The sequence below is a fragment of the Ziziphus jujuba genome, chromosome 8, assembly GCF_031755915.1.
Source record: "Ziziphus jujuba cultivar Dongzao chromosome 8, ASM3175591v1".
Taxonomy (NCBI): Eukaryota; Viridiplantae; Streptophyta; class Magnoliopsida; order Rosales; family Rhamnaceae; genus Ziziphus; species Ziziphus jujuba.
The window spans coordinates 21,556,787-21,576,770 of NC_083386.1; the positions used below are offsets into that span (position 1 = coordinate 21,556,787).

General features: G+C 28.4%; 2 protein-coding genes across 3 annotated transcripts; one reads left to right on the forward strand and one right to left on the reverse strand.

The window, feature by feature from the left end:
- Positions 1-2,450: 2,450 nt before the first annotated feature.
- LOC107413913 (LOB domain-containing protein 12-like) lies at positions 2,451-3,522 on the forward strand. 2 transcript variants are annotated; one of them, XM_016021966.4, is made up of 2 exons: positions 2,451-2,801; positions 3,102-3,522. In XM_016021966.4, the coding sequence occupies exons 1-2, from the start codon at positions 2,646-2,648 to the stop codon at positions 3,498-3,500; spliced, it is 555 nt and encodes a 184-aa protein (XP_015877452.3). In that variant the 5' UTR covers positions 2,451-2,645; the 3' UTR covers positions 3,501-3,522. The 2 variants fall into 2 exon arrangements, with proteins under 2 accessions (XP_015877452.3, XP_060675516.1); XM_060819533.1 differs by having other exon boundaries at positions 3,120-3,522.
- A 9,090-nt stretch (positions 3,523-12,612) lies between these two features.
- LOC107413911 (cytosolic endo-beta-N-acetylglucosaminidase 1) lies at positions 12,613-18,930 on the reverse strand. Its single transcript, XM_048469757.2, has 11 exons — positions 18,349-18,930; positions 17,786-17,923; positions 17,124-17,233; positions 16,914-17,025; positions 16,709-16,816; positions 16,263-16,375; positions 15,650-15,731; positions 14,772-14,852; positions 14,523-14,578; positions 13,923-14,058; positions 12,613-13,592 (listed from the first exon to the last, which is right to left on the reverse strand). The coding sequence occupies exons 1-11, from the start codon at positions 18,868-18,870 to the stop codon at positions 12,849-12,851; spliced, it is 2,202 nt and encodes a 733-aa protein (XP_048325714.2). The 5' UTR covers positions 18,871-18,930; the 3' UTR covers positions 12,613-12,848.
- Positions 18,931-19,984: the final 1,054 nt, after the last annotated feature.

The window sequence follows — 19,984 nt, forward strand, 5'->3', positions numbered from 1 at the left end:
GAAAAAAAAGATAAAGTATGAACTATTGTATGTGCACCAAAAAATTAATTTTTTTAGGTTGGACTTAGAAAATTAAAGTTTATGTAGTTTTTTTTTTTTTGGGCAAAAAAGTTTCGTGTGGTTTGATGAAGATACTATCACAAAACAATTAAACTAAAAAAAACGTTTTGAGTCTTTGTGTCTAAAAATGATTGGTTAGAATGATATATCACGTCAGCTTAATTACGACGTCGTTTTACGGATGTGCCAAAGTCAATGTTTATTTCTGACCATTAATGATCGATGCTAAAGAGAGAATTTGGGTGTTTTTCACGTGAATGTTTGTGGGTCTAAGTCTAATTTAAGAAATAATTCACGTAATTAATGACGGGCTAATGAGCTAGCTTATCTCTTAATTAATTGCTTAATGGGGAACGGTTTTTCCATGGTTTTGCAACTCAAAACTGGCCCTGCCCTACTACTAAAGCCCAGCACATAGATATAAATGTTTAGAGTTGCATTTTTTTTTTTTTTTGTTTTTTTTGAAGAAATATGATTCTTTATCTATCAACAGTGAGTTATATATATATATATATATATACACAAGCATAGTAACCAATTTTGGCAAGTAGCATATTTATGTATGATATATGCACATATGGAAAATGTATACTACTTGTCTCCATTATTAGTGGAATGCATTAACTTGGCAAGTTGTTATTATGAATTCTTTTTTTATTTTTTTTATTTTTTATTTTAAACAAAGTCGATTAATTGTTACTACATCAATTATAGTTATACTGACAAATAGTATTCTGTATTAACAAATAGTTATATATATATATATATATATACAGTGCAGACGGTTTGTATGTAAATTTTAGTATTGATAACGGTTTTGAAAGAAACTATCATCAATATTTTTTTTAATTTTTCAAAAAACTATCATCAATATATTTTCTATGTGATAGTTTTAATGGTGATTTTTTCAAAAATTATTGTCAATATTGAATATTCGCATGCAGACCATCTACATCATAAACAGACTATATATATATATATATATATACATGTAAGTTATGTAAGTTATTAAGAGAACATGGAAACCATACAGTTAATTAAGTTTTTTGGCCAAGCTATATATATCTATAATATATATAGCAGGGTTTGGCTGCGGTCAACCATAAATGTTTGGTTTTTATGTTTAGTCGCACAATGAGGCCAAATTGAGATGTAGTGTTTGAAAGGGACTTCTTCAATTTGGGTGCCTATGGTTACCATATGAAGATAATGATTATTCTTAAAAAATGGTAAATCCCACCACCCTGTTCTCGGGGACGAAGCGGCCACGTTTTAACCTTTTTACCCGATTAAAAGGGATTTAAGCCACTCTCAATTCTATAATATTTCTTTCGCCTTCCTAATTCTTTGAATCCGACTATACATGGTTAAATGAATGACGACTCTACTCTTTTCCTATATAAAATAATTATCCATATACTAACAAACAGGTTAGTAAAGCTTTTATATAAAATAGAGATTTGACAATCATCATTGTCGAATTAGAGACTCAATCATAGATGCGTATCTGTAAAACTTATAGTAGATTATTTTACTAATGCAAATAGGTTAACCATTCGGAATTGCAGGAGCACACCAGTTTTCACATTTCTAATTTTTATTTGATTATCAAAAAAATAATAAATCATTAATTAAAGTGTTGTTTTGTAACGCACTAATTTTTTGTTTTATTTTATTTTATTTATTTAATTATACCTAATTTTGCTTATCTCAAATTTTATTATTTGTTACTAAAGTTTATTTACTATTTCAATTAATTATAAATTTAAAGAGGGGGGGAAGAAAAACATAAATAATAAATTGAACACATGTTCAATTGTTTTAATTTTAACTTTTATTTTTTATTTTTTTAAATTAGTTAATTAATAAATTTAATAACAGTTTAACTATTAGTGACGGACAATAAAATAAAAGTATGCAAATTAACAATTTATACATGATAGATTAAATTAAAAAAAACAAAAAAAATTAGAGTCATGTGAAAGGTTTAATATTTACGCAAGGCATTTGAAATCTCATGCGCATGACTAGCATTTTCTAGTCGATTTGTTAAGAAAGAGGTTGCCCACAAGTTGTACTCTTTGATTTGATGTAATAAAATTTTCTATTTCTTTGTCCTTCCAAATGATAAAAAAAAAGAAAAGAGAAGAAAAGAAAAGAAAAAAAGAAAGATGCAGTATGACCATTAATTGGTTTGATGGTGAGGGGTGTGTGTATAAGGGACAAAAGAATCCCACTTCAAAACAAATATTGATTTCCAAGTACTTTCCCTCTCATGTGAGATATTATAATTCTTTTATAACTATCCCAATTCTTTTATTTAAAGTATTATCAATAATTTCCCTTAAAACAGCTAGTTTCTTTGTGTGTGTGTGTGTGTGTGTGTGTGTAATAGTTTAGAGTTTAGCACACTATATGTTCACACGTTCTGAGCAGCTGCTATTATAAATGTACACACCCCGCTCTCATTCTCTTACAACTTGTTTTCCACTCACCCCTCTCTCACTCTCTCTCTCTCTCTCTCTCTCTCTCTCTCTCTCTCTGTGTAGAGTTTTCTCAACTTTTCTACAAAATCAAAAGAAATAATGGGTGGAAATTCGCCGTGCGCTTCATGCAAGTTGCTCCGACGCCGGTGTGCCAAGGACTGTATCTTTGCGCCTTATTTCCCCTCCGATGATCCTCACAAGTTTGCCATAGTTCACAAGGTCTTCGGTGCTAGCAATGTTAGCAAAATGCTTCAGGTTAATTAATTCCTCACTCTCTTTCGTTTTCCTTTTCCTTTTTATACAACAGTTCTATAATTGGCATCAAAACGCTCATACTACAGTGGGCTCTGACCGTATCCAAGCGCATATAGATTATGCAATTCTATGCTTAAGCAATCCGACTTCACTATAATATGGGAGTCAGATGCCTATCCTAATAAAATTTTGGTATATATATAATATAAGAAAAGGAAACATCCATTTTTATGTTTTTTTTTTTTTTTTTTTTTTTTTTTTTGTTCCCGATCACCAAGTGTTTGATAAAAAAACTTGCAGGAGCTTCCGGTTCATCAGAGAGCAGATGCAGTGAGCAGTATAGTGTACGAAGCAAATGCAAGGATGAGAGACCCAGTTTATGGATGTGTTGGGGCTATCTCTTACCTTCAAAACCAAGTTTCTCAGCTTCAAATGCAGCTTGCTGTTGCTCAAGCTGAAATACTCTGCATCCAGATGCAGCAAGAGCCTAATAATATTGTTGTTCAAAACCCACAGATTGAACAAGACCCACCGGATCATCATCATCATAATGATATTATTGATGAGGAAAAATCTTATCATCTCCAAAACAACGTCAACCTTCCTCATCAGTACCTTAATTTTGCTTCTTCTAGTAGCAATGTGATCCATGATTCTCTCAAAAGAGAGAGCATCTTCGGATATGACATGGTTTCATAATAATAATAATGTTTTGTTTTTCATTTTTTTTTTTTTAATTCCCCATTTCAGTACCATCCCATTCTTATTATTGACATACTTATTTTTGAGTAATATATGAGCAATATATAGAAATCATATTATATATATATAACTATATAATATATGGATGTGAGAGGCAGAGAGGGGCAACTTAAAACAAGGGTAAGTGTTGGGTCAACTCTCGCATGTGAGATTGAAGTGAAGTAATTAATTAGAGGTTTAAATTAATATTAATCCAGTACTAAATTATTCAACAAATAAAGCTTCATCAATCAATTAAAGTAGGAAAAAAAAAAAATCAAGTAGGGTGTGTGTGTATATATATATATATTAACGCGTAAACGCATACAGGTCGGTGGCCTTTTAAACCAAAGTATGTCGGACAAATATTCTTGTAAGCTAGAACTTAATTACTTGCATTAATTTTACATTTTTCTTTGGAGGTACCGATAAATGTATATAGCATGCACCAATATCATAGGATATAATCGTATTTATAGAGGGGAGATTGTTGTTGTGGTATAAATCAAAGTAAGCTAAATATAACTGTTTCTTTTAGGCCTCTTTTTTTTTTTTTTTTTTTTTTTTTTGGGTAACAAGTTTCTTTTCGGCCTTGGAAATATTGATTTGGGTTTGTGTTGATTATTTTTATTTTTAATTTGGTTACTCTACCTATTTTTTTTTTTTTTTTGTTTTGGGGGTAATAATCTTACTATTCTACCTGAGTTAATCTTGAGATCATGTTTTAAATTCTGTTATTTAATAATTTTGTGTACCTTATATCAATTGTAAAATTACTAAATAATTTAAAAAGATTAGTTCAAATAAAAAATTTAGGGATAATATCACTAGAAATCCTTAACTATATTAATTGTGACACTTGGGTCCCCGAATTATTATTATTATTTCTTGACAATTTGATCTCTCAACTTTCTATTTTCTTACATTTAGTCGCTAGTCAATTTTACATTAAAAAATCGGTTAGTAAAAGGGATCAATATGAAACTTTGCTATAATTTAGGTATACATGCAAAACATGTAATAAATACTTTAAAAAAAAAAACCTAAATAATATTTTAAAATACATATTCTAATAAAAATAAAATTTTTGGTACTAATAATTATTTTAAAATCTCAGTAAATTAATTTTTTTTCCATAAAAATCATGAAACAAAATTTTTTAAATATTTTATCTTTTGATTGTTTTCTTAAAAGTTAAAAATTTTAAAATATTTAAAATATTTTTTTATATGTTATCCTTAAAATCAAATATCATTTAATAAAATGTTTCTTTTTCACTTCATATTTATTGTAAAAAATATTTTTTTTTATAATTCATGGAAAGAAATTATTAACATTTTTAAATTATTAATATCTTTAAATTATATGTGCCAATAATTAAAAAAAATTAAAAGAAAACGTTTTTAAGAGAATTTGTTTCAAAAATAATTATAAATATGAAAAATCTTTATAATAATAAAAATCTTAAAATTATACTTTTTCATTAAAAAAAAAAACACATCTAAAAATTTAATTGAACACTAATTTTTTGAAATTTTTTAAGTGAATACAAAATAAAAAAATCCATATAAATTTTTAAAATGTTTATATTTTTCCATGAATATGAGAAATTTTTTTGACAATAAATAAATAAAGGACATAAAAAGAAACTTTACCATGTTTAATTTTAAGAATAAAATTTAAAAACTATAATTGATATATATTAAAATTTTTAGATTTAAAAAATTCAAAATATAAAGTACTTTCTCAATTTTTTATTTTCATGGTTTTCTACGGAAAATATATATATATATATATATATATAGAAAAATTCTATGATGTGGATCACATCAAAGTTGATATTTTTTCTAAAAAAAATATCAACTTTGCTGTATATGTGTACACAGTAAAAATCGATATTTTTTTTTCAAAAAATGTCAACTTTGGTGTGATCCGCATGCGAACCGATCCGTACCGTAAAACTACTATATATATATATATAATATGAAACTCATAGTAACCCAATTTGTTAAAAAATATGTTTGGGTTGCTTATGGAATCCTAGAATTTAAGGACATTTAGATGTTTGGTAAAATTAAAATTTGTCCTATTTATTTTATAAATTTTGAAAGTTACACAGTTATTTTTAAAATCATGTTAGAGGATACTTCTAAATTCTAATTCTTTAATAATCAGGATATAAGTTTAAAATTTTCAAAATACCCTTAATTAATCATTAAAATTCCACCAATATTTATCCTCTATCCTAAACACACATATTCAAACAAAAGCTCTAATATAAATAAGAATAATACTTGAGGCATAATCTAGTCTACCAACATATTTATCAAAAGTATATTTGTTTATATTTAGTAACATTTATCTTTTCAAGATTTACTTATTTATTTATAAGTTATATTAATATGCTAACCAATTAAATATTAACACGTATACTCTTTATAGATTTTATTAGTAAACTAAATGGTGCTTGCAAGTATTACTCTATAAATAACGTTAATTTTATATATAAATATTTTGTTATTTTTTAGATAATTTTTTTTTATTATTTCCATAAAAAATATTTTATTATTTCATACGTAAACAAATTAGTTTTTTTTTAAAAATAATTATAAATTAAAAATACTTATGATTTTTTATATACATTATTAACAATATACTGTTCAATCTTAGTATAAAACAAATCACAACATAGTAACATTTAAAGTATTTGTTTTTAGAAAAAAAAAATTTATAATACATCGTATGCCCATTTTGGTAATTGCAAAATTTTACAATAATTCACTTCTTTAAGTTACAAAACATTTATTTGCAACTTTTACATCTTATAACAGTTTCCATATATAATTTATGAAACACTCATTAATTATTTTTCTATTAATTTTGTTCTCTAACATAGTTAAAGCTAATTATTTTAGAATTTACAATAATACCGTATTGGCGTTAAAGTTTTAGTTTGATCCGTTCTATTAATGGATTTTTGGATGGAAAATTGGCAGCGTAACAAAATAGGAAGTTGAGGATCAGATTGTCAACAAAACAGTTGGGGACCTAAATGTTACAATCGATATAGTGTAGGGGCTTCTGATGATATTACCCAAGAATTTATGTTAATTAGGCCAAGATTAATGTAATGCTATAAATTTTGAATTTCTCAAGTAATGCAATTAACCGAAGTTTACTTGCTTTAAATAGAAGTTCTGAGCTTGAACATCTTACTTAAATCTTTGGGAAAAAAAAAAATATATATATATATATATATATATTGTAATATTTGAGTCATTGTAATATTATATTAGGAAAAAATATTATATTTAACAGTCATTCCATGTCAACATATCTATTGTCGTGTCAAGATCCACACATCTCTTGCTTTATGTTTCCAGTTAAGCAAAAATGTGTTTTAGTTTTTCAACCGGACTTTTAATTAAAAAGATAGAGTCGTTGAAGATAAAATTAAAACAACTATATTTTCATTTTTTTAAAAAAAAAAAACTATGTTTATGGATTAATTTATGAAAAACAACTATTAATTTGACTAGACTAATCATATGTGGTAAAGAAAATTACGTCCATAAAATTATATGGTGAAGATAACACTCTTGTGTTGGATAAAGCTACAGTGTTGTGTTGGATAAAACAACACTTGTAATTATGAGATCCTTATGAAAAGTTTTGGTCATAATTGGAAAGCATTTAATTTCCATATCCATAGCTTAGGTTTGGATTTTATATTTGCCAATCCTATCCAACATCATTAATGCTTTCATTTCATTTATAAATAAACCGCATAAAATAAATAATAATTGCTTTTCAGAATAATGTGGAATTCATTCGTAGACTACGTCTCATGGTATAAATATTTAGATCCGGGGTTCAAAGAAAAAAAGAATAGAAGATTTTTATCTGCTATATATCAGAGCAGGTAAGCTAGATCATACTTGATAAAAATGATAAAAATTTTAAAAAAATCCACGATCAACTTTAATTTTTGTCAAGATTCATTTTGCTATGTATGAAAATATACACAATTTTGTACTAGTGTCAACCCCATAAACACAAAAAACAAAAACCAAAAAAAAAAAAAAAAAAAAAAGAAAAAGAAAAACTTTCAATTTCTTGGCAATAAAGTTTCATAGAATTTAAATTAACTGTTACGTACAAATCATATTCTATTTGTGCATTATTATTATTATACCAAGATAAAACTTTCTGATTAAGGCTCTCGATGTGCCTTTTTTTTTTTTTTTTTTTTTAAATTTATTTATCAAATTGTTTCTCGAGCTGCATTACCAAAAAAGACAAAGCAGTTGTTTCTCGAACTGCTTTATGGACACAATTTTACATTATGCTTTTAGCAGTTTGCGGCACTCAGGCCCTTCGTGAAATTTTTTTTCATTATTAATTTTGATTTTATTATGCTGCGCTGCCTACTGCATGATTAATTTGCTTCCAATCTCTCTCCTTTTATATGTGGCTAATAATTTAAATAATTTGTTCCTTTCTTTGTTTTTTTGGTAAATAAATAATTTGTTCCTCTCAGAAAAATAATTAAAATAATAGTGTATTAAATAGGGAAAAGAAAAAGCATAAAGTTTTGAATGTCTCCAAGTGTCATAGACTCATAGCTTCATTTACTTGAAAAGAAAAAAAGTCATACTTTCATAAATAACGTTTCCTAGCTTGCTTGTTCACGTGGGGTGTAGTGCAAGAACTCTTTCAGATTGGGTCATAAATTAATTTAAATGTGACAAATTATATAAAGTATGTTTTACTTAAAAAAAATCCATATGCACTTGCTTCTCTATACAATTATATGTTGCATCAAACATATATTTTATAGACAAATGAATGAAAAAAAGAAGAAGGCAACAACTGACTTAAAGATTCTTTCTTAGCTTTATTTATTTTGAAAGCATTTTCCAAAAGTCAAAGTTTGTAACTATTCTTCATCTTCTTCTACCCCTTTCAAATCCCTTTTGATTCTGTGCAGCCCTTTTTATGGTTATACTTTAAATCATCTATAATTGTGCAATCATATAGATAGTTATTCTGAATACTGATATTTTTTATTAACTTTTAAATTGTTTTAATAAAATATTATTTTAACTATCAATTTTAAAAACAATTTAAAAGTTTATAAAAGACTTTTTGCATGAAAATTCCTAACCATACAGATATAAGATATTTCAATTTAGTTGAAATTGATTATATTTGTAGGTTTGTTTTAGTAGTAGAACCATTGACAATACACTTTCAATTTCAAATTTGACCATGTCCAGGTGAATTACTCCTCTTCCTTTTAGTCTAAAATATATTGTAATCCTGTAAAAAAAAAAAAAAAATAAATAACAATAAAAATTTATTGAAAAAGTTTTTATAACTTTCATATTTACAAAATACCATTTCTATTCATTTTATTTCATCAGATGTGATATAATTTCAAAAGATGAACCGGATAATTCCAATAAAATTTTATTCTTGAACAAAAATCCATTTTTTGATTGTAAAATATAGGTATATATGTGTTTTCATGGATGCTGCATTATTGAAGAATAAAACAAACATGCTGAAAGTGATATATTAATTGCTTAATTGACATGCAAATAAGGATGAATTTTTATTTTATTACCAAAAAAAAAAAAAAAAAGGATGATCTTTTTCTAAGAAAGAATCAACATACAAAGTGAAAATATTCTCTCTCTCTCTCTCTCTCTCTCTCTCTCTCTCTCTCTTGTATTTTTTATTTGAGGACAATATGTAACTTCCATTAATAGAAAAAGGGCAAACATCTTTAATTAGCAAAAGCGGGCAGAAGCCATCAAGGTGATCCTTTTACACAAATCATGTCTCTGTTAAAAGAAAATGCAGCATCTTTAATTGAAAACTATATATAATATATAATTTTGTTACAGCTTTTAAAAGATTTACATGTTTATTCTTTAAATGATGGGACCCAAAATTTTTTATATATTTATCCTTAAAAGGATAAATGTGTAAATTTTTAAGCAATGAACGACGAAAAGATGCTTACTATAGAAAATCTCTCTCTCTCTCTATTTATATATAAATATATATTTGTATATCCGTTTATTATTATTATTATTATTTATAAAGGTTTATTAGTATCTCTAATTGACAATAAAATGATTACTTTTTTTTTTCTTTTCTTTTTGAAAATTTAGAAAAGGTTAACATAGTAATTAATCCAATTTTATTTGTCACAAAGCATATCATAGAAGCAGTAATTACTACAAATTAAAAGGAAAAAAAACAAAAAAAAAAAAAGAAGAAGAAGAAGAAGAAGAAGAAACTACCATTACCAAAAACATTCTTACTTTTAATGAAATAAGAAACTACCACTACCAAAAGCATTCTCACTTGCAATGAAATAAAATCCAATTTAAATAAAATTCTGCAATTGATTTAAGGCTTAATTATGATTAAGATAGTGATGTATACAACTATACAAATTAAGGTTTATTTATTTTTTGATATTGGAAAGGATGGTTCAAATTCGATCAAGACCTTTACTGCCAAATCAGGCTTTTCGTTTAGCAATTAAAGACTTACATTACATTATTCGGTGAATAATTAAAGACTTGCATGGGCGTATATAATTAGATTAATATTAAGATAATTTGATCATTTTGATATCAAATTTATTTTTGATAGCTTTTGAATCATATCAAATATTAGTATTCAAAATTTTAAAAATTATTAAATATGATTTAATGACTTATTAAAACCTATTTAGAAAAATAAATTTTAAATTTCAACTTTTAATACGATACAAATGTTGAAAAATGAAATCGTAATATTAATTCTCATATTAAAAATTTAAAAAACTGATTATGTTTATATATATATATATATATATATCAATGATGTGTTAGTGTACTACTTAGTACGTTTATTTTATTTTTATTTTCTTCTTCTTCTTCTTTTTCTTATAGCAAAGTACAATTTTCTCAAAAATTTATATGCAATTTTTTTTTTTGGGGGTAAATAATTAATATACAATTTGTTAGTAAAAGACACAGGTTATGCATGCATATTCAGCTAGAGCTTGACCTCATTTGGTTTGATACATGAAACTTCCCAGTGCATTGAAAGAGAAAAGTCAGTGAGTCAAATGAGTCAAGTATATAAGTTGGTAACAATAAAATCAATCGGTTTGAATAATAAAAATTACACGCATAACTAGACAAACAAATATATTTCATCATCTATGTACGACTTTATATATAATTATGCATTAAAAAAAAAAAAAAGACTTTATGTATAATCAGCCATAGAATTTTGCCACTTTATGGAGACAACGAAGCAAAGGTATAGTAGTTGAAGACTTAATGCCCTTATTTCTCTTTTGAGGTCTCGAGGTTAATACTTCCAAAAGAAAGGTTGTTTGTATTTATGTAATATCTTTAATTTATTTATTCCCCCCCTCCCCTCCCTTTTTTTTTTTTGGCTGAGATATTTATTCCCTTCCTTTGCTATTCAGCATCTTTCCTTTTGTCTTTTCTTTCTCTTGTCTAAGTAAATTTGGTAGATTTTTCTGGATCACTTTACTTCAATACCAAAATTGCAAAAAAGTGATTGATGGGTTGTTAATCACTTTGCAAATTCAATGATTACATTTTAATTAGTCTAGTTTATTATTACTTATCAAGTTTACAAACAATTCCCCACCTTCAATCCTCTATACATTGTTCATAACGGTACTATATACTGTTAATGACATCAGTATAAATACTGTGGAAACATTTGATAAAAAGACAATTTTCACCATGGATATATTAGGGTTTGTGCTCTGCTTTGCATTGATATTGATCATAGTTTCTAAGATTTTCTTCTAGCTAATATGAAAGTATGGGTGAAAATTAAGCGCAGTAACTTCAATGAATCAAACTAAATTACTAGCATTCTTTTTTTCCAATCATGTTATGATATGGTTTTCATAATATGATCTAAGATATTTACAATTTTTATTTTTATTTTTGGTTAAAAAAAATCTATTCCAGGTACTGTTTCTGAACTGCTGAACAATAGAAGTAATCTTTGTCAGATTGGCTCAATCAACTTTTCCTTGGTAAATTGATATTGATAGGTGAAAGCACAAAATATTTGGGCAATTAAACTTTTACGAATTGAGGAGTGGAGTCGTTAACTGACAGCTAATCTCAAACCTTGTGAACTTATACGAAATGGTTAAACTAATATGAAGTGAATTTAATTATGCATGTTACATATAGGGCATGTATGGAAATTTTTTTAATTTTTTTTATAAGCACTTATTTTTTTAAAGCTCTTTCATTAATACATATATTTTTTTAAAAATAAATGATAAAATATTTGGTTACACACAACAAAAATCATTTATAATTTATTTTTGATATTTTTATTTTTTAATTTATGTATTAAATGTCTTTTTTTTTTTGGTTTTCATCCTAAAATACTTATTTATTTTTCATCTCACTTATTTAGAGAAGTTAGTGCTACTCCTAAAAGCACCTTTATTACTTATTTCTTGCTAAAAAAAAAAACAAATACTTTTTAGATTTTTACCCAACACAATCACATATATATATATATATATATATATTTATTTTCTCTTTTAAAAGTATTTATTGGAATTCAAAAACACCAAAAGGCTCAAAATTTCGATATGAAGTAAAAGAAGCTTCTGATATTTGCCCTAGCTTTTGCATTTGCAGTACTATGAATATGCAAAGTGACCATTTCACTCTTCAAATATTATTATGCTTTTTAGGTGATGTTTGCCAGTGGTTTAAAAGCATTCGGTCGGGAAGTTATGAAACATTTCCTTTTTATGTTCCACGTTTCCGTATTTTCCTCGTGTCCAAAAAAAAAGCTACCTGTCACAATCAGTTTATATATCTTTTTTATAGATCTAACAGTTTCCACCATGTGGAAAATAGATTTTCAAGCATTTCTCACAATGCAATGCAATTCTAATAATAATATACAACAAATTTATGGTCAAGCATATACTGTAAGGCTGGGGGAAAAAAAAAAAAAAAAAAAAAAAAGAAAGAAAAGAAAAAGTAGAAGTAGCATAATCAAACATAAATATTGATTGATGATTATCTTGAAATAAAAACATCATTGATCTAACATAAATTATTGATCAGTAAAAACATATGCTTAAATAACATCCTTACTAAAATATTTTGTTATTCTACGTGACTATCCATGCAGATTCAGGCATTTGTAATTGCTCAACAAGAAGCTTAAAAATACAAATTGGAACATGGAAAATAATTCATGCTACTGATTAAGCAGAGATTAAGCACTCTGATTAGCCTCCAATTCTAAAAATGGTGACTCTTCCTTCTTTTGGTTGCTGCCATCGACCCCACAGATTTGAATAATGAATTTGATTTTAGAAATTCCAGGAGGGATTGCAAGGTCAGCGATGTAGAAAGCTTCAACTTGTGCCACTCCAAGGAATTCTTGTACTGCTTCTAACAATTCGGCTTGATTTCCATCACGTTTCTCAGCTTTTTTCTCAACAAAAATGTTGTAACGTGGGTATGCAGAATCATTGCCATCTTTCAACTTCCAGATGATTTTGACACTAAGAGTTTTCGAGCCATCGGTCTTCCTACTCCATGTGATGTCTTGACCATTGACTAGCCATGAAGAAGAGGGAGGAAAATACAAACCACCTACAGTAGTCCTAAGTGAAATATGACCAAGCACTGCATGGTATTCTGGTGGCGCTCCAGTTGTATTATTGCAGTCATCTGTTTTGCATTCAAGTATGCTTTTACCAACGTGGGGCTTTGACCTGTAGCATACAGCACCAATTTCTGTCAATTTGTATCCAGTCATTACCATGCTATGCTCGAATATGGTCCATCCTGTGGAAGATTGTGGATTTTCAATTTGACTTATAATCACTTCACTAGATTCGCTGGAGAGTTGATTTTTCCCTTCAGAAGGAAGTAGTAGTATGGACTTTGTTTCACCCACTGTGGAAGAAAAAACAAGTGATAGACCCAGAAGAGAATTATTCTCTGATTTCACCTGCAACATATTTGGGATGTTCACAGTTTAGTTAGATACAATCAGAAAAACGTGCCGTATTAAAGTATAATGTTTTATAATCAAGTTACAATTCTCTGCATAAGATTCAGTTTCTTAATAGTAAATACAGGGTTAGTCTTACTAAATTTAGGATAGTCTACTTTTATACCAGCTCACCTTGACTTAACAAACAAAAGGACAAAATTGAATCGATTACTACATTATAATTCTAGGCTATGGCACCAACACGATGAAAGAAAAAAAAGAAAAAAAGAAAAAAAATTATTGATTTTCTGTCTACAACTTTAATCCTCAGATGAAATGGCTTACAGAATATGTGAAGTAGAGAGGTAGATGCCCTATGAGAACCTCTCCATGAAAGAGCCTTTTTCTGAAATCCACATTGTCTTTAAGATTTCCTTTAAACACTAAGTTTCCTCCCCCACTATAAGATGCCTCCTTGGAACTAAAATTTGCAAGTTTAAATCAAGACAGAATGTTAGACTTGGTTCTTTGTTAAAAATAAGATAATTTGAAAAACAATGATTTAGTAAAATAGTTGAACTGCAGATCTAAGTTCAATACTTCAATGCCATGGTGCGGTATCAAAGTACTTGAAATATTGTACTTTGATTGTCAGCATCATCAAAGATGAGCCTTTTCCGAATCCACAAAAAAGGGAGGGATAAATCAAAGCTTCATCAAACAATCAGAACGTTTTCAATCATATTTTCATTTAATGGGGTCTAAAAATTCCAAAAGTTCTCTAAAATATTTCTGGAGGAAAGAAGGATGAGACTAGAATTCATAAACTTTCCCAGCTCAACCAATCTCTGTTCTACATGGGCGAGTCCAAGGACCTACCCTTTATTGACTTCATGACAACAGAATATTGAAGATGTCAATTTTATATGAAGCACTAAAACTTACTCGAGCACCGCTTGAATAGCATCCGGAGTTGGGCTGTTATTGAACTCCACAAAAGGCTGCAACAAACATAGGATTTAGGAAGAAACTTGTTTGATAACCCAATATCAAAAACTTTCAATGGTGCATTCAGTCCACCATATGCATAGAGAAAAGAAAAATAATGGGGAACCTAACTGAATTACATATGGCAAGGAGGGAATAGTATCATTGAAAAAAAAAAAAGGAATAACAATCTAATTTAGTGCATACCTGAAAACCTTGGCAAGAAATGTTACACCAAGGACCATCTAAAACTTGCACTCCATCAACAGAAAAATGGTGACCACGACCCTGAAGAATAAGAAGAAACCAGCTTTAAAAACAAGTACATACAGGAAAAATGTGCATGATCCCATCTAGAATATGCCAAAGACAAACTGCAAAGCAGCAAAGAGAAAATTCGAGCAACTTTGGCAGACAGAGTATCCTAATTAAATAGGTGATTTTTATCCATGCAATTATTGTGATCCCATTTCATTGTTCATATTAAAAAGGAAAACTTAAGAAGTTCTCCCACCCTTTCAAGAAAATAGATTGAAACAAAATAGATATAATCCATTGGGGTTAGTGAGGTGAATTGTGAACAATGAACACATACATGATCGCATAGATCTAATCCATCAAAATATCAGTTAGCCTACTTATTAATAGAACCAAATGAATATAATGCTTAAGAGAGCTTAGCTATAGAAGTCAATAAAGAACCCAGGGATAGAATTATTCCAAGTAGTTTCAACCTGATCAAAATTTGAATAGAACGGTAGTACTTTAAGATAATTTTGCATAATATCCCCATGATTTCTGCACAATAATTGTGATCCCATTCCATTGTTCATGGTAAAAAAGAAAACTTAAGAATTTCTCCCACCCTTTCAGGAAAATGGATTGAAACAAAATAGATATAATCCGTTGTGGTTAGTGAGGTGAATTGTGAACAATGAACGCTTGCATGATCTCGTTGATCTAGTCCATCAAAATATCGGTTAGCATACTTATTAATAGAACAAAATGAACATAATGCTTAAGAGAGCTTAGCTATAGAAGTCACTAAAGAACCCAGTGACAGAATTATTCCAAGTAGTTTCAACCTGATCAAAATTTGAATAGAATGGTAGTACTTTAGGATAATTTTGTGTAATTCCCCACGATTTCTCCACAAGGCTCCACCAACTGCAAAAACCAAAGTTTATGAAAACAATGTCATCTAACAACTGAACTATGACAGTCTATGCCGTGAAGAAAAGATTAAATAACAAATAGTGTAGAACTCAGGCATTAGCATGAGTTCTATAGCAGTTTAACAAGATAGACATGATATGCATAAGCATTTATTCATGTATCTGAAGACACAAAAAATGAGTCTGTGGAACAGAATCTATAATACTAAAGCATTATGCATCAGACAATTAAATCTTGTTCCACATCCTGATTTTCACCAAAATAAACTCGAAAAATAAAAAAGGTTTCTATAGGAAAACTGATGCAAGGTTGAGTCAGGAAATAATGCATCAAATCCGCATAACCGGTGGAGGAAAGTTCAAAGCCTCATAGTGCCATAAAGTATAGAGTTCCAACAAATAATAAAAGGAAGTTATCAAACCTGGATTAATACATTAATCAAAGGAAACTATATTTAATGGGATAAAATATATATATATATATATATATAACCCTTATTAATGTCAAGGAAAAGTGCATTACTGATTTTGGGCAGTCTGAAAAGTAGGTGGTTGCTTAGTCTCATAGACCCATCCAGGTGCAAATATAGCAGCTGAAACATCATCCTTCTTCAGCACATCAAGTGCAACGTTGGTCTGTAAACGTATGAAAATTCTATAATTTAGAAACACAACTATGCATTAATCAAGTTTAAAAATTTAAGAAATCACTCTTACAAATGGACTAAAACTAGAGGATAAATCACCAGGATTTTATTATGCCATGTTGTTACAACAATGCTTACTAGAGATGTCAACCTAATTTTACAAATCAAGTTTTTTAACTGCCACTTCAAAACTCGTTGCCCACATTCAAAAGCAGTGAAATATAATTTTTCAACCACAAGAAAAATTACCAACTTGCAGATCAATATGTATGAACAGCAATGAAATTATTACATAAAGATAAGTAGTTAGAAAGGTACACACATTCCACTGACCACCCCCATAGGTCCCCCTCCCAAACACATCTATTCCCATGTAGACATCAAACTTTCTATCACCAGCAACAGCAGCTGACAGGCTTGGATAGTTTTCCTGCATAGCACACAAGTGAACATATTCAACAAAAATAAACCAAGAAGAATCAAACGTCTCTGACTGGAAAAAAATGAATAAATAAGTAAATAAATACCTCCCATGAATAGTTTACGAAAATTCCATCACAAATATCAAAGAAAGGTTTATTTTTTTCAGTCAGTTGATTTTGATATGAAAGATTGCCATCTGTTGTAACACTATCATACCTATGAAACCATCAACAATCAATTGAATAGAAAGTTTGATTAGTACTCTTTCACAGAAGAATACAAGTACTGGAATTATGAAATCACCTAATTCTCACCATATCACTAAAGAGCCTGGCAGTGAGGAATGCATTTTTTTGGTTAGATGGCTAACAAATTCTTTTAGGTTAGGGATTTGTACCACGTCCAATTCAACCTCGATATTGAGCTGCAAGTAATAGTTCTTATGTCAACTACAGAACAGGAATGCAACAGATCAGATGACACAACAATAGTAATAAATTATTTATTAGGAACCACATTACATCTTTCTTGAACAAAAAGATATGTGCAAATGACATGTGTCATGATGCTATTCATCAGAGAATGTTCATGTTTGTGCCTGTATGCATGTTTTTCAACAAAGATTTAAAATTTATTTTTAAAACTGTATTTCAAGCTTTGATGCAATATCTTGGTTTGATATTTGAAAATTGAGTTTGCCATGTACATATTGCTTGCAAAAATTGATATCTTGGATCCGCTTAAATGAATATCCATAAGTTAACATGAAAGAATGCATGTACTTTTATGTGATTGTATATGCATATATACTCGGAAATAAATACATTAATGTCATGTAAAACTATGTCATAATAGACTGCGATTGGAAGCCCTGCCATCAAGCCAAGTAAAAAATAAAAGACTATAAAACCTTGAATTAAAATTACTGAAAAACATGAATCCAGACCATGCATATTTAATAGTGTGATTGATCTACCAGCCAGCCATCAAAGCCCAACGCGACAGCAAGTTCTGTCAAGCGCTCAGCATACATTTGGGATGATTCCTTTGTCAAGAGCAATTTGTCACAAATAGCTCTCCCTTCTTTCCATTCTGTGATGAACGTCCCCAATACCTTATATTCCACAGGCACAATAAAAAATGTCAAGTATACAAACTTCCTTCAATCATTCATGAGTAAAATCAAACATGCCCCGAAGCAACACCAATCATGGTCCACGAATAAACATAAAATTACTACATAATATCAAATTCTCATCTGAAATAAAATAATAAGCTTGAAGCATATTCAAATAACCTAAAAATGACCAAAAATAACTTCTTCTTCTTTTTTTCCCCCTATGCATTTATCATTCTTTTAAGAAATGAATTCCCATTTGTTGCAGAGCCAACACAAACTTGTTCAAATGCTTATCACTAACTCATTTTTATTCAAAATGCAAATGTTTGTGAACCGAAAGAAATCAAATGATTTACACACCCAACACAATCTTAAACATGTTATGCTAGTAAACCCAATTGCTCAAAACTTGAGCTTACCTTAACTCCATGCTTGTGAGCAGTATTAGTCCAGCAAGGAGGTGGTAGAGCAACAAGATTGTGAGAGAAATAGACGAAAACATCGATCAAATACCAATGCCATATAGCATAGGCATCAGCATTAAACCCTCCCTGGACCCACTTATCATCACCATAACCACCAGCCATATCATGGCAGACAAGCAGTCTAGGCCTACTGGGTAAAAAAGAAGACCCATTTTGAAGAGGAACAGAGGATTTGTTAAATGGGTAGTGAAAGGATTCGAAATAGGACCGGGATTCGAGGTCTTCGAGGGTCTTGATGGGGTAAGATACTGGAATTGACGGTTTAATGGGATCAAACGGTGTGGGTTCGGGTGCCGAGGATTGGAGATCTGACTTGGAGGAGCTGTCAGTGGTTTGTGCCATCGTGAGGAAATGGAAGAGTTTATGGGCTTTTTCGTGGATTAGTATACAGAGATTACGTAGAGCAATTAAGGTTTCGCGGTTTATGTACGAGCGAAGAAGACGAAGAAGAAGCATACATGAAGACTTTGATGAAGATGAGAAATTTCTGTTAGTCGTTGGTGTTTGACTTGGAAAAAAAATTAGTCACACAAATATAAAATATAAAATAACTAATAAAAAGTTGAAAATCGGTCCGAATATATTTTTTTTCAGAATTTTTTCTTTTTATTTTTTTATTTTTTTATTTTTTTATTTTTATTTATTTATTTTTTTTTTGAGAAATGGCTTAATATATTTATCTGTTTTAAGAGTTAAAATAATTTTCAAGACAAAGTTCCGCAACCATATTATTATGGGGGTAATTCAACAAACATAAAAAACGGTTAAATATGTAAATGTCATTTTTTTTTTTTAAGGAAAATGAGCTTTTTAAATCATGAAAACCATATAGCATGTAGAAAAGAAATAATTAAGATGTCGTTTGTTTTTAATTTTAATTTTTTTAAAAAAATTATGTAATTTATTTACTCCAATAGTTTATTAATATCAAGTCAATTGTAATCATGAATACCATATAGCATGTAGAAATGAAATAATTAAGATGTCGTTTGTTAACGTGTTCAATTTTGTTTTTTAGTTTTAATTTAAAAAAAATTATGTAATTTATTTACTTTAATGGTTTATTAATATCAATTTAATTGTAATTAAACATCTCTATTAATAATAAATATAAAATTGATAATAAATATAAAAATAAATAAATAAACAAAATATAAAACACAATTTAAATTGTATTGATTTTTATGTTTTTTTTTTCCTATTCATCCACATTTTTATTAATTGATAAATGAAACAAAGTTTACAAACTACGCACAAATTGTAAAAAGAATATATATAAAAACTGGACAGTTAACAAAACGACAATTTTGTAATTTTTTTTAATAAAATAATATATATTTATAATCATTTTCATTAATAAACAAATTAAGTTTAAGGAGCTATTGTCAGAGTTTATTTGAGATCCATTATGGTAATTTGATCTTAATTCATTATATTTTATCAAATAATTGGTCTATTGGCCTAGTGGTCTACTTGATATGTTTGTAATAAGTAAATGTGTCATATAAAAACCAGAAGACGAATTAACAACTAATATTACATACATACATATATATATATATATATATAT